Below are 13,103 nucleotides of genomic sequence, written 5' to 3'. Positions count from 1 at the left end.
GCAGCTGTAACGTGGCAGAGAAGGTTTTGTCTGTTCAATTTACAATAAATGACTTCATTCATCTTTAATTATGCTAATTATCAGAAAAATCAACTAATTCTTATTCTACAGTACAGAAATTTGGGAGTTTCTTCACTGTGCTTGTGGGTTTTCTCCTGTGTTTTTCAACAGTTTAAATTTTATTTGGATTCACTACTTCTATTTGTCTTGAAAAACTAGAAGCCTAAGACCTTAAAATCTGTCCTAAATCACTCACACTCTCCTTTAGAAATATTTCAAGCATCACCAATAAAAGTTATTACAGCACTGTTCATTTTACATAGTTAGCTACACACACCCATAGAAACACACTACCACCTTCATAACGCTACTGATCAGGAAACCGATTACAAAGCTCTATTATCAACATGCCAAGATAAAAAAAAAAAAATCTATGGCAAGCCTATATTTTCACAGAGGCAGGAAAAAAATATATCTAAACTTGTAAACCAAAAAATATCAGTGAAGTAACTCATTCTCATGCACATGGGTCCTTAAAATTCACTGTACGGGCTCTCTGACGTGACATTCACATCATACATGGCTCAGATGTGAATGCTGCAAACGCATGCATGCGTGTTTAGTAATCACTTCTGGCTGGGAACATGCAATATGAGAAGTGCTGTCGTTAGGACCATGTGCTGTCATTCTGAAGTGATAGGAAATTACTCAGTGACTTAAAGGACCTAAGAAACAGCTTTCCAGCACTTTGCAAGAAAAAGAAACCTCTAGCATAGGCTCAAGACTGGAGATGAAACGGAAAAGACTGGGAATAGATGAATCAGTTCAAAGAGGAATTGCCAGTCAGGGAGTGGTATTTTTTGCAGATTTTAGCAGACATGAATAAGCAGAATGGACTTTCATTTTCTCCGGGTTCTGTTTTGATTCACTGATGAAGAACTGCGCTGATGTGCAGAGCACAACTCCAGTTGCTGGTTTACTCAGCCATGGAGAGGGAGCAGTGCCCCAAAACCAGGTTACTGCCAAGTTCCCCTTTAATTCTTCGTATTTTAGCCTGACTTCTCAGCTGCCAGTGATATCAGCAGGGGGTCTTTGGGACTATTTCCACTCCTTCGTTCCCCTAAAATATAAAGCAGACTGACATTGCCCTGCTACTATTCCGTGAGTTGATATAAAACTGCTGTGAAGACATGGATATGGCGTTGTGCGCCCAGAGCACATCCAAGATGTAAAATAACCAAAATAACCGAATAACCCTCAAACTAATCTTAGTATCGGGCCTGCTCTGTCACGGGGGTGAGGGTGTGGACGAGCTGGGCTGTGCCGTGAAGGCACGGCTTCGGTGTGCCCAGGGGCAGGCCGGGCAAATGCGGTGCCCGGAGCAGCAACACCAGCAGGTTACAGCGTCCTGTGGTCATGGCGTGGGGGCAAGGCGGCTACACCGGGCTCCTTCGCCTGCAAACTGCCCCCAGCCCCACGCACACAGAGGAAGCCGTCGGGCACCGCTGCAGCAACACCTGCCCTGGGGTGCTTGGAGAGCTCAGGGGCAGCGGTGACGGTGGCCCTGGGCATTTGCAGAGTTGTTACTCTGGAAAAGCCGAAAGCGGAGCGAGGGGGTCCAGAGGGCTGAGGACACGTGGCAACGCTCTTCAGCTCTTCCTCCCACCTCTGCTGCTGGTGTCCCACCGAGCGTGGGGCCGGACGCCTGGGAGTGCCGCCTCGGGTGGTGTTGCACCACTGCAAAACCACACAGGAACCGAAAACATCAAGACTCAGGTCTGGTCCCGATGCCCGCTCAAATCTTCTCCCCAAAGCGCAGGTGGCAAATGAGCAGATGCTGAGCAACCGGGCTGCGGAGGGTCCTCTTCAAATTAGCAGCGCTCGTCCATGGTTTTCAAGGATGCCGGGGCTGTCCTTGCGCTGAGGTGGTTTCTCTGGCTGTGCCTCTGCCTGCCAAGAGCCTGCCACGCTGCGTCCCCATCAGACACTGCCCACAGGTCTGCGGGCAAAGAGCGATCGTGTGAAGGACCAACGGCAATCGGCACTTGGGGGGGGGGGAAGGAAAAGAGGGGAGGCCAAAGAATACCTTCTGCAGCAAATCCCAACATAAACACTTCAGAGTCCTGCAATAAAAACCTGCTTCCATGAAAAAGGAAAAAAAATGCTATTTTTAAGAGAAATTATGAAGAAAAGCATGTGATCATTTGTAGAAAAAAAAGTATGCCCAAACCAGTCACAGTTTCCCTTTTGCTGGAAAAGTCAAATTTTAGCTCCGTAAGTCTCTAACTTATGTCAGGATCCTCAACCTCCTCCTCCCTAGTCTCGGTGAGCAGGACCTTCCTGCGGTGGGAGCGGTAACACCGTACTTTGAAAATCTCCTTCAAGATGGTAACATGTCATTTATTTACCATCTACTTACCTGCTTTGCTTAAAACACAATGTAAAGGGGAAAAAAAAGTGTGCTTTCTAGCCAAACACACCTATTATTGTATATTTTACACATGGATACACATGTATATATGTATGACCTCAAGGAGTTAAAATACATATATACATATACACATACGTATACATAGAGAGAGAAAACCCAAGTTTAAAAATAGGTGAATGGCATCGTCTCTGGCATTTGTCATCAGCCATCCAGAGAGAGGGAAGGGGAGCTGGGAGACATCTGATGGGAGAGATGACACAATGACAGAGACCTCCCGCTCTCACAGATTACAGTCGTAGGCACGCGGTTTCTGCTGCATTTCTGCCTGCGCTGGTTTGCTTCTCTCTTAGGGGTAAGACAAACCCAACTGACTAGACACGGTACTTCTGTTGTAATGTTTTTTGAATATTTTCCATGCTCTGAGTATTATTTCCTGGGTTATCACCAGCGAGTCTGCCTGGATGTCCATGTGGGAAAAAAAGGGGCATGTTTTAATCGCAAAAACTGTTGGTTTTCAGTAAATTAAGGCATTTCTTCAGTAAGTGGTGCCATTTAATTTTCTGCTGAACATCCAAAGTAGACCAAAGAGTCGCACCTCGCAGGTTGAACCTTCTCCAGGTGAATGGACAACATGTCAAAAAAACCTCACCTGGAATAATTTGGGAAAAAAAAAAAAAAGTGCAATACCTCAGCAATTCTCATTGCACAGTAAGAGCATAATGTGGCTACAATGCATAATAAAAATCAGTGATAAACCACCCAGCCTCTTCTCTCTCTTCCTTCGGGTGCAATTCAAAGTGTGCAGAGAGCTGGCCAACTGCCTGCACACTGCTGAAATGCCACAGCCACCCTGAGGACAGGGACTCAGTAACGTACCCACAGCGTGCCGGGCTTCTGGAGAGAGATGAATTTCACCCTTCCAGGTCATCCTTCAGAACAAGGGACCGGGACGCCTCCTATCCATGTTGGCATTAACCTTCTGTCTCTAATCAAAACCTTGTGACACAAAAGATGCTGGAGAACAGTTTTGAGTCTTCCTCCCGGTGAGGATCTCGGCAGCGTGGCTGGTGGAACGCGCCCAGCCCTGCAACCGCTTCCTTCAGAAGTCTACTATTTTCAAAATAACCTGCATTTTAAAAACAGTTCCTTCCCGGCTGGTTGTACATCCAGCCTGTGCTGGTGATGAGTGGAATAAAACACTCGTTATCCTCGGACAGGTTATCACAGCTCATGCGTAAGCGCAGCGCTCTTGAGCACCCCCTCGCTTTCGTAAAAATGAAGTTTATTTCACTCCTCACCCCGTATATTCTCTCTCTACATATAAATACTGTATATCCAGTACAAGGCACATACAGACAAAACCAGAGGAAGACCACTACCATTCTAGGCACTCGTGTAGTACTTAGTCCACCTCCACCACAGTGTACTAGAGGTCGGGTGAATGCAAAACGACAGAGGTAACAACAGGCTGAGGAGAGAGTCCAGGCAGGTAGGGTTGTGTTGGGATGTAACTGCAGCGCTCGTAAAATATACCCATTGCTACATGCATGGACCGGACTACTATGCCACATTTACCCTCCTGTGTCAGGCTACCAGCTCCGCAAGCAGCCGACTCGAAGTTGCTGTTACATTCCTCGGTCAAAGTTACGGAAGCGAGGGCAACCCGGGTAAAATCCCAGTAGGAAACATGGCACTGAGAGGGCATGCACGAAATATGACAGGAGTGACTCGTTTCATTCGGTTTAGTCACATACCTCTTTCCCCTGCCAGGATCATCCAAGATTGAATGAACAGTAGAAAAACAGGGAGGAAATTTAAATATGCAATCAGGCATTAGTTGGGTGTCGTGGATTGTTGTGTATTATCAATAAGTTAAATTATACTGCAAATTTAATATACACTGGAATGATTTTTAGGTGATTGTGAAATTATTTATCAAATGCTCTTAATGCAAAATATAGTGAGTATATATATCAATGGGAAGGAAAAGAGAAAATAGTGAATCAGTGTTACATTACCTACAGTCATAAACAATAACTGTTCACTCTGAATTTTAAAACTATTAGCTTTTCAATACGTATCCAAAAGCACCAGATTTATAGAGAACTCAGGGCTCAATCCTGCAAATACTTACATGGGTACGCAACGTCACTTGCTCGGGCAGAAATGTCCCGACGTGCTGAGCGCGGGACTACAGCCAGCAATGTCAGCTGCCTGTGGGTCAAGTGTTTCCAGGATCAAGCCTCATGGTTTTCTGGTCTATATTTGACTATGACATGGTTTCAGTGGTTTTAAAACATGAATCTGTCCATTAAAGTGCTTTGAAGAGTTAAGAGCAGTTGTATTAGGCCTTAAATAACCCAAGTAATGAGTAACAGAGAATAATTCATCCTAACCTCCCTGACTAATAACTGAGGTATTCCCAATAAGCCAAGGCAGAAGAGGCCAAGGGGAAACCAGGTGAGTTAATGATGTACTGCAGGGGCCCAGGGAAACCCCTGGGAACAACCTGAATGCTCAGAAAGGGACAAAAAAAGAATTCTTTTTTTTTGTGGTGGTTTTCCTTGCTACAGCTCTGGACGGCAGGAGCGGTAAGCTGCTGCAGGGACCCCGCTAATGCTGTCTGGAGGCACAAACACATGACATTATTCGGAAAGACGACCTTTCTGAAAAGTGGACAGGCGTGCTCTGGCGTGTAGTTGGTGGTGAATATATTTGGCCAGATTCGGCTCCTGCTGGCGCTGTATGAAAGGCTGGAGACTGACGTAGAGGAGAGCAGAACTTAACTTAATTAATTCCTCCTTTAGCCCTCCCTCCCCTCTGCAAAAGCAATCTTCCTGAACTGTACTTTGCCTTCCTCGCACTCGAGCACCATTATTTAAGAATACTTTTGGCTTTTAAAGAAGATAACCCAGCAGCAGTTGGGAAGACATCACACAAATACACAAAGCTCCCAGCAAGCCACCGGCGCCTGCTGAAGACCTGGGGGACACGACCTCGCAGGGTGCCGCTGCTCACCTCCGCATGGTGTTCTTCGTTTTGCTGTAGGACTTCAATTACCAATTCTGCCAGACGTATTGTATCTTCTAACTTTTTAGCTGGTGTGACTAACCGGCCTACATTTTCTGTAGTACAAGAACTCGAGTTAAAAGGGAGGCAGGATGAAAAGCTAGACGTACAGTAAGTTATTTTAAAATTTTTTTTTTTTAAAAAAATTCCCATAATATTCTACAGCTTTAAAGATCTTTTCATGCATATGTTAAATGCTTATATAATTAGTACTGAGCAAACCAGAAAGCCACATTCGTTATTATACTATGAAAATACAGTGCTCCAGCTCCAAATTTCACAATGCTGTCAGAGTTGTTTTGCTTTATGGTGAGATGGCGGCATTTTATTAGCTCAAATAAGAACATCGCATTCCCTAAAGACAGCATCTGGCCACTAATATACGAACAATATGTATCCTTCAATGTAGATGATGCTATTACAGAAATCATGTCTATATTATTTTAAAATTCTTTTAAGAAGATCAATTCAAACAAATCTGCCTGTACTTTTAATAAATTGTCAGACTCGAGCAATTTAAATGTCACCTGCTACGGAAAGCAAAAATTGCAGGTCTGCCTTGCTCCAGGATTTAACTCCAGAAGGGTCAAGGAGTTACGCATGCTGGAGGGAGTGGAAAGTGGTAAATCCCACTAGGTGTTCATAGGTAAGATTTATATGGGAAAAGAGATGCAACTTTACAGCAAAAACCCCGCAAACAAACCAAAGAGCTTAAATCCTGGAGCTTGGTGTTTAGCTATATAGAGCCATTTTGCAGCGTTTTCTGAAGACTTTTAAAAATAATTAAATTATGTTCTTCTAGGTAATTTATATTATTAATAAGATATTTAACATCCGAGGTGGTAACAGTCTGAAACATTTAGAGTATTTAACTAGAAATAATATAGAGAAAAATAAACTAATCACATTTTCATTGAACGACAGAGCTGGCTGGGTGCAGCCGAGGGGGTTTCTATGAGCTGACACCGCGGCTCGCTTCCCCGAGGTGTGCAAAGTCTCCCTGCGATGGTCGCCCTGAGGAGAAGCAGAGCAGGAGACCTGCTGCCCGGGCATCCACCTACGCTGCAGCACGTCACCACGTTAACCGCAGACGTGTCACTCTGGGTGCCAATCCCGGCCCTCTACTGCAGCTACGGCAAAGAACGGCATCGTGCTTTAGTAGCTACACCAGCCAATTTATACCTCTGCACCAACGTCCATACCTCTGCATCCATGATATTAAAGCTGGAGATTTCATAAATGGGTGAAGTACCAAAAAAACCAAAACCAAATAGCCAAATTGTTCTGCTGCAATTAGCAGTGTACAACAGACCGTATGTGCCCAACACAGCAAAACGCTAGCTGTGCGTGCACTGACGCGCCGTTACTAGCAACCACCCTGGGATTTCCACAGGAGCCCAGCTAAGGCAGCAGCTTGGGTCGTGCCGACAGGCAAGGTGCTGGCTGGGCATCTCGCTCCAGCCTTCTGCACGCACTAGTTTTTTGCTAGTGTTTAGGTCTTCTTTACTGATGGGACAGAAACTTGTGGTTGCACGCAGGCGGCACCGCTCCGCTCTACTGGGTCATCTGGGGAGAAATCCCTGCCGTGCTGAAGGCTCAGTGAACTTCGAGGACTTAATTCTCCACCTCAAAATCTTGCCTGCTCCCGGTTTTCCCTGAATACCTGTTCACAGGTAATAAATTTCCCATGAAAAGGAAAGCCACATTTTTCAGAGCAGCCACATTTGAGCGGCCAAGCGAGGGGTACACGGCTGGTCTTCAGAGGAGCTCAGCAACCTGGTCAGCTGAAATCTGGCATTGCAGGTGCTCAGCTCGGCTGAGAGATGCAACATGGTAAAGCACCATGCAAATGATCTCTACATTTTTGCTGATTTATGCCACAGATAGGGACCTTGGGGGTTTCTTCTCCAGTTTCATTTCATTTCTTGTATCACTGAAACAAAAAACTATCCAGGTTCTCCTTAACGTTATTTATTGGGCAAATACTGAAATTGGAGAACTGCTGGTTGGCTCCTCATTCTTTCTCCTATTCAATCCAGCACCTCACTGACTAAAAGGAGGAGAAACTTCTTCCTTTTGTGCAAAAGGAGTCCAAAGACACGTCCCTTAGTAAGCTCTGGTTGTTTCTGCACCTCCGAAGCCAAGGGGAAGCTTTTCCATTGATCAGAGCAGCATCAGGCCCATTCTCATTTGCAACACTGATCTGCTCTCAAATACAACTAAAAGACAAAAGTGTTAATAAGAACAACTGCTCAGAGATGCTGTCTTTAAAGAAAATATTGATGCTTATACAACTTTGGCAGCCAGCAGATGTCAATCTTAATTTTTTTTCTTCTTATTTTAAATATTTCCCTGGTTAAGTTACTATACATCAGAATATTCTGCTAAGATAGCTGGAGCACTGACAGTTACATGAAACGTATACGATATACTTATCAAACATTTCATCCAACATCATGTAAAGCTCATACATATTTATAGTTTTCATGCAAAATGTTATGCAACAACAATGTTATTTTGTGCTGACGTTGATATTTGAAAATGTTGCATATGTCAGACATTGCTAGACAAAAAAATGTGGACATTTTGAAATAAATGCTACCTCTAAATCTCTAAAACCTACCACATCGCGCTAGGTATTTTGTATAAAGCTGCACATGAGAACTAGCTTTCTACTACTACACAAGCAACTGCTAGACTAGAAAACCACTGAATAAAAGGAAGGAAGACTATTACAGTACTTGGCGGCTGTTTGGCCATGCCTTTGAGCATATGATTTATCATGTTAGTCTGCGTTTGAGGAGATGATGGTGGCCCAGCCGGTGGCTTAGGCTTGGACGGACGGGCTGCTTGTGCATGACGGAGAGAGACGCCAAAAGTAAAGAGACAAATGACTTCATAAACAGTGACAAAAAGATGGAAACTTCGAAAAGAACATAAGCAGAAATGATCAAATACAAATGGAATAAGCTGCTGGGTTTTTGCTTATCGGTACTTGAAGTATTACACGGTAATGACACCATCTGACAACACATATTCTAGAAGTCAGCAGATTTGAACATCCTACGGTACTGTGCAATCAGAAAGTTAAAAATTCAACACAAGTATGAAACTGCACTTCATGCAGCCACGTGAGGAAATTGAAATAGGATAATTCTGTTAAAACTCTGGAATTCAGCAAAGGTGAAGTAAAAAGAATGACTTTAAGTCAGTGCCCCAGTGCTTAGGTACATTTAGCAATAGAATAATGAGCCACAGGAATTAATTGCTTTGCAAATATCAATTACACATTTTAGAATTAAACGTCACTGTTGGTTAAAGGGAGCTATAAAATATTCTTGTGCAATTTAAACATGTAAAAAAATCTGTCACTTAAAAATGTGTGGTTCCTGATCGTTTCCAGCTCATTTAATTATTTTCAACTTGGAATTCTAGTGGCTTTTATATTCTGGGTTGAATCATATATAAAAACTTGCCAGCTCTATCAAATATGTTACTTGCTATTCCAAATGTTAGAATACTGCAATCAGGACTTGACCCATCTGTCATATAGTTTACAATATCAGCATAGGAAAAATTCAAAGAAAATAGCCTTTCCTTTTACATACACTCAGAATAAATTATATACTATGAATATATTAACACAATAGTTTCTATTCCATTTAATAACAGTTTTTAGCAGCATTGTGACTATTTTTAATAATGCCATTTGCAAGGAATCTGGCATATTTATCTGGACATTCTATTGCCAAAAGTCCTTGCCATTTTGCTTGCATTTTCCAGTGGGGAAAAAAAAATCGGTTGGCTTGTGCAAAGTAGATTTCTGATTGCTTTTAATTCTCACAGAATTATAACACTTATCAAAGTATAATAAAGAATATTCGAGTAAAGCATTACTTAAAGAGTATGACTTAGGTTGGTTCCCCTCTCCATACACAGAGATAGATATACATACGTACATAAACATACATACAATGTGCCCGGGGGCACACACACACACACGCATTTTTAGTCTTTTAAGCTGTATAATGATTTAATTCAGACTCTCAGATTCAAGCTACTGGTTTCTGCCTTTTTGTTGTTGTTGTTTTCTGATAACAGGAAAAGCAAATCTATTTGTTCATCTCTGAAGTCATCCTGATCCTTGTTCAGTGTTTACCAAGGGTGGCTTTGTCCCCAGAAACAAACCTCTCAGCCTCAAGTGACAAAATAACTGCTTTTTGGGCATTGGCCTAATGACTTTTACTCTAATTTAAAACATAAGCAAGAATTCAATTTGGCTACTCATTGACGGCTCCTGAGCTTGACATATAGGATGAATATGTTACTGCCCATCACTATGGAGAGCAATTTGTGCCAAGGTCCCTGCGTGGGAAGGGACCGTGGGGAGAGGGGACTGCACATCTCCTCCCACCCGCACCTGGCAACTGCGTGGTGGGAACCCCTCGCCACCCAAGGGAGTCCGTCGGGCTCCGGAGTTGGGAGAGTCAAAGAGAGCGAGCTCCTCCTAAGAGTGTCAAAGCCAGGGGAAAATTGCACCCCAGAACTGCATCCTGCCACGCCTCTCAGCACTGCGACCTTCAAGCACCCTTAAATGCGAGTCCAGCCCCTGCATCGCCAACAGCTACCCATCGAAAAACAGATTTCGGACTTCACGGACATCCAGACCCCGTAGTGTCAAATGGGCCTGACTCGTGCAAACGTTTTCTGTCCTAGGGAAAGGTCATTAGCAGAGAAGGAAAAGGAGGAAGAGGCAAGAGATGCAGCAGCACCGGGACTTCACAAATCGCTAGTGCAGCGCGTACAAAACAGCTTGGAGGAGGCTCCCGCTGTGCGGTTGTCAGCGCTGTGCCCCGGGGTGGCTTCCGCTCCTCCGGGAGGTCTGCGAGAGATCCCCCCCAGCCCCCTACCCCTGGCACCTCCCCGCCGCCACCCGCTCTTGGAAACAAGCTTCCACAAGGGATTACAGCAGGTTAAGCAACAAATTCTTGATGTAATTCTGATCTGGTCCAATCTGCACAAATATTCAGCTCTTTTGTTCATTTAAATTTTTCAGACCCAAATCCAAGGCTCTCGCACGATGGCTGCAAAACCACCTGGAGCCGAAGGAGAGAGGGGAAGAGCTCTCTCCCTTCCTCGTGAGCCCCGACCCACACTCTTCTTTGTTGCCTCTTTATTGCAGGAAACTTTAAAAGATGAAGGTCTGGCTAAGAAAAGTGATTAATTTAATCCGTAAATTTAAATACAAATGGGGCCGTGACTGCAGTGCCCTGTGAGGCGCTGGAGCTTACGCTCCTCTGGGTCCAGGTCTCGGAGGTGAAACGTGAGGTCCCTTTCACGGGCGTCTCGGCTCCCTTGGAGCGAGGGCGATGCGTCATGCTGGATGGGTTTTACGGCACTTGCCAGCGATCAGCTGCAGCGTGTGGCGGGTTTTCTTTCTTCCCTGTCCTTTTCCTCTCTAATCCCTCGCCACAGCCAGTTTAGCATCAGAAATGCTCTTGTATTCGTTGCTCACGTGTGTCAAACGGATAAGATTTAAACACCTCTATCACTGAAATCAGAGGTAGGAGCAGCTTCTTCCTTACTAACAACCTGACAAAGTGCTTTCCTGGACAAACTTCTGCCAAAGGTTTATACACTTCTGCATGATACTTGCAAATAAATACTTGCAGAAACTCGAATTACTTGGCAAATTCTGGGGTTTGCTTGCAATAAGCTTCAGGCTGCAACGAGTATAACAGGTATATTAAAAAATCTGTGCTACTTTGGGTATGTATATTGTATACAATTCAGTGCGTGTGACTCTTTACGGACTGGAAGGTTTTCAAACTACGTATTTCTCACTCCGCATCATGATTTCTGCTAGATGGGCTTCTAACACATCAGCAACAGTGAGAATTACACTTGCAATAGGAGAAGAGTATTGTTGACTTTTCATATTTTTTAAAAGCGTAGCCACAGATTCAATGGTTTCCTCGTAATAATTAAAAATATACGACCCCTGCCAAAGGCTTTGGTATGTAAGTGTTATGTGTGCGTTCATTTGCAAGCCAATCATGAAAATGATGAAAAAGAGCTGCTGTTCTCAAGATAACTATAAAGAATAATGGACTTAGCCTGAGGACAAGGCAAAGCAGCCTTTTATTATATTCGTGAAATGAATCTGCGTGTATCTGAAAGGGATTTCAGTGATACCATTTTTTCTTTCAAAATAAGACGTGTTATCTTAAAACTAAGAAAAATCCATAGAAATGTTTTTTTTTCCAACTCAGAAAGAGACCCTACTTCAGCTCTCAAAACTCAACATACTGAAAAGAGAACTGATCTCCTGACTTCCTGATGATTATTCAGCTTAGTGAGGAATTTTTGCATATCTGAATTATATCTCATGCCTCAGGCGGCAAGTTGCTCTGCAGTTGGTAAGAGACTTGTAGAAAGATAATGGCACAATGCACATCTTCGTGATTTCTGAAGATCTTGTAATAACTTTGATACTGCTCTAAACGCTGCCCTTGAAAGGGCAAGAGGAAACCTCAAAAGCTGTGTAACGATTCTTCGTTAAACACAACCGAATGCCATTTCAAGGAATGAAACAAATAAAGGAGCAGTTCAGCAGCACACAAATACAGGTTGTAGTCATGCCTGAGTTAAAGTGCATGATTGATTAATGACTTCAGTCTCCGCTCCTGCATACAAAGACTGATGTTTTCATACATTTTGCATCCGTATTTATTTGGGGAATGTAATTTTTTTTTTTTTTAAAGCTTTGTGGTTTATCACAAATGCTGGGAGTGATTGCCTAGCAGCGGCTGGGCTGACAAATCACACAGGACCTCTCCTTGTCTCGGACCAGGTTAATCAACAGGCAGCTCAGCCCCTGGTACTTCAGTGCACTCGCTAAGAGTTACGGATATGTGCACAGAGCTTCCCAGGCTGAGATCCAGAAATAGGGAAGGCGAGTGACATAAAGTGAGCACGGGGACTGTGACAAGGGCCAGTACGAATGCCTTGAAAAATACCACTGCTTCTTAACAACCTGTTGTATTGCTCTAGTCAAAAACCGACCTCTTCTGCACCCACTTCCTTGGCTGAGGACGCTTGCCATGCCTGCTGGGGCGAGCGCTACGTGCAAGATGCTCCACGGCCGGTGCCAGCTGAGGCTAACGCAGCCGAAGCCGCTGCGCTCGGTCCCCCTCGCTGCTCCGTAGGCAGCACTGACCCCGCACTGACTGGGTTTCGGCTTTGCACCCACCCCGGCACCACTGCCGGGTGCATTTTGGAGGGAAGTCAGGCTTCCCTGCCAGCCTGGCCGGGAGGGACAGACCCGGGGAGGGTGGTGCATGCCAGCGACGCAGCGTGGTGAGATGCTGCGCCTCCGGAGCCCTGCTTCCCTGGACAGGGGCTGGGGAGGCTGCCGGACAAGCATTTTTAGATAGCCCAAGAGTAGCTGATTTCCCTTGGTGACAGAGCAATAGGACTTCAGCAAGTCCATCTGCTCTCCAGTTACTTTCTGCTTGCAGTCCGTGCCCCATTGCTCTGCTGCCCTGGCACCAAGCAGAGAGGCGAGAGCTGCCTCCATCCCCACGTCTCCTTCACTTCTCAT

General features: G+C 44.6%; 1 protein-coding gene across 9 annotated transcripts in view; it reads right to left on the bottom strand.

Annotated features, from left to right (window-relative positions):
* The window catches only part of CADPS (calcium dependent secretion activator), a 223,783-nt gene that overhangs the window by 51,578 nt on the left and 159,102 nt on the right, over positions 1-13,103 (bottom strand). For 7 of the 9 annotated variants that reach the window (XM_075158712.1, XM_075158703.1, XM_075158705.1 and 4 more), the window contains one exon: positions 5,450-5,556. In XM_075158712.1, the coding sequence (XP_075014813.1) occupies positions 5,450-5,556 (107 nt within the window). Of the gene's footprint in view, positions 1-5,422; positions 5,557-8,241; positions 8,347-13,103 lie in introns of all 9 variants that reach the window. The other 2 variants (XM_075158710.1, XM_075158711.1) reach the window with 2 other exon arrangements.

The sequence above is a fragment of the Calonectris borealis genome, chromosome 10 (assembly GCF_964195595.1).
Source record: "Calonectris borealis chromosome 10, bCalBor7.hap1.2, whole genome shotgun sequence".
NCBI classification, from domain to species: domain Eukaryota; kingdom Metazoa; phylum Chordata; class Aves; order Procellariiformes; family Procellariidae; genus Calonectris; species Calonectris borealis.
Note: the sequence above shows the minus strand (reverse complement) of the source record. Positions and strands in the feature narration are given on the sequence as shown.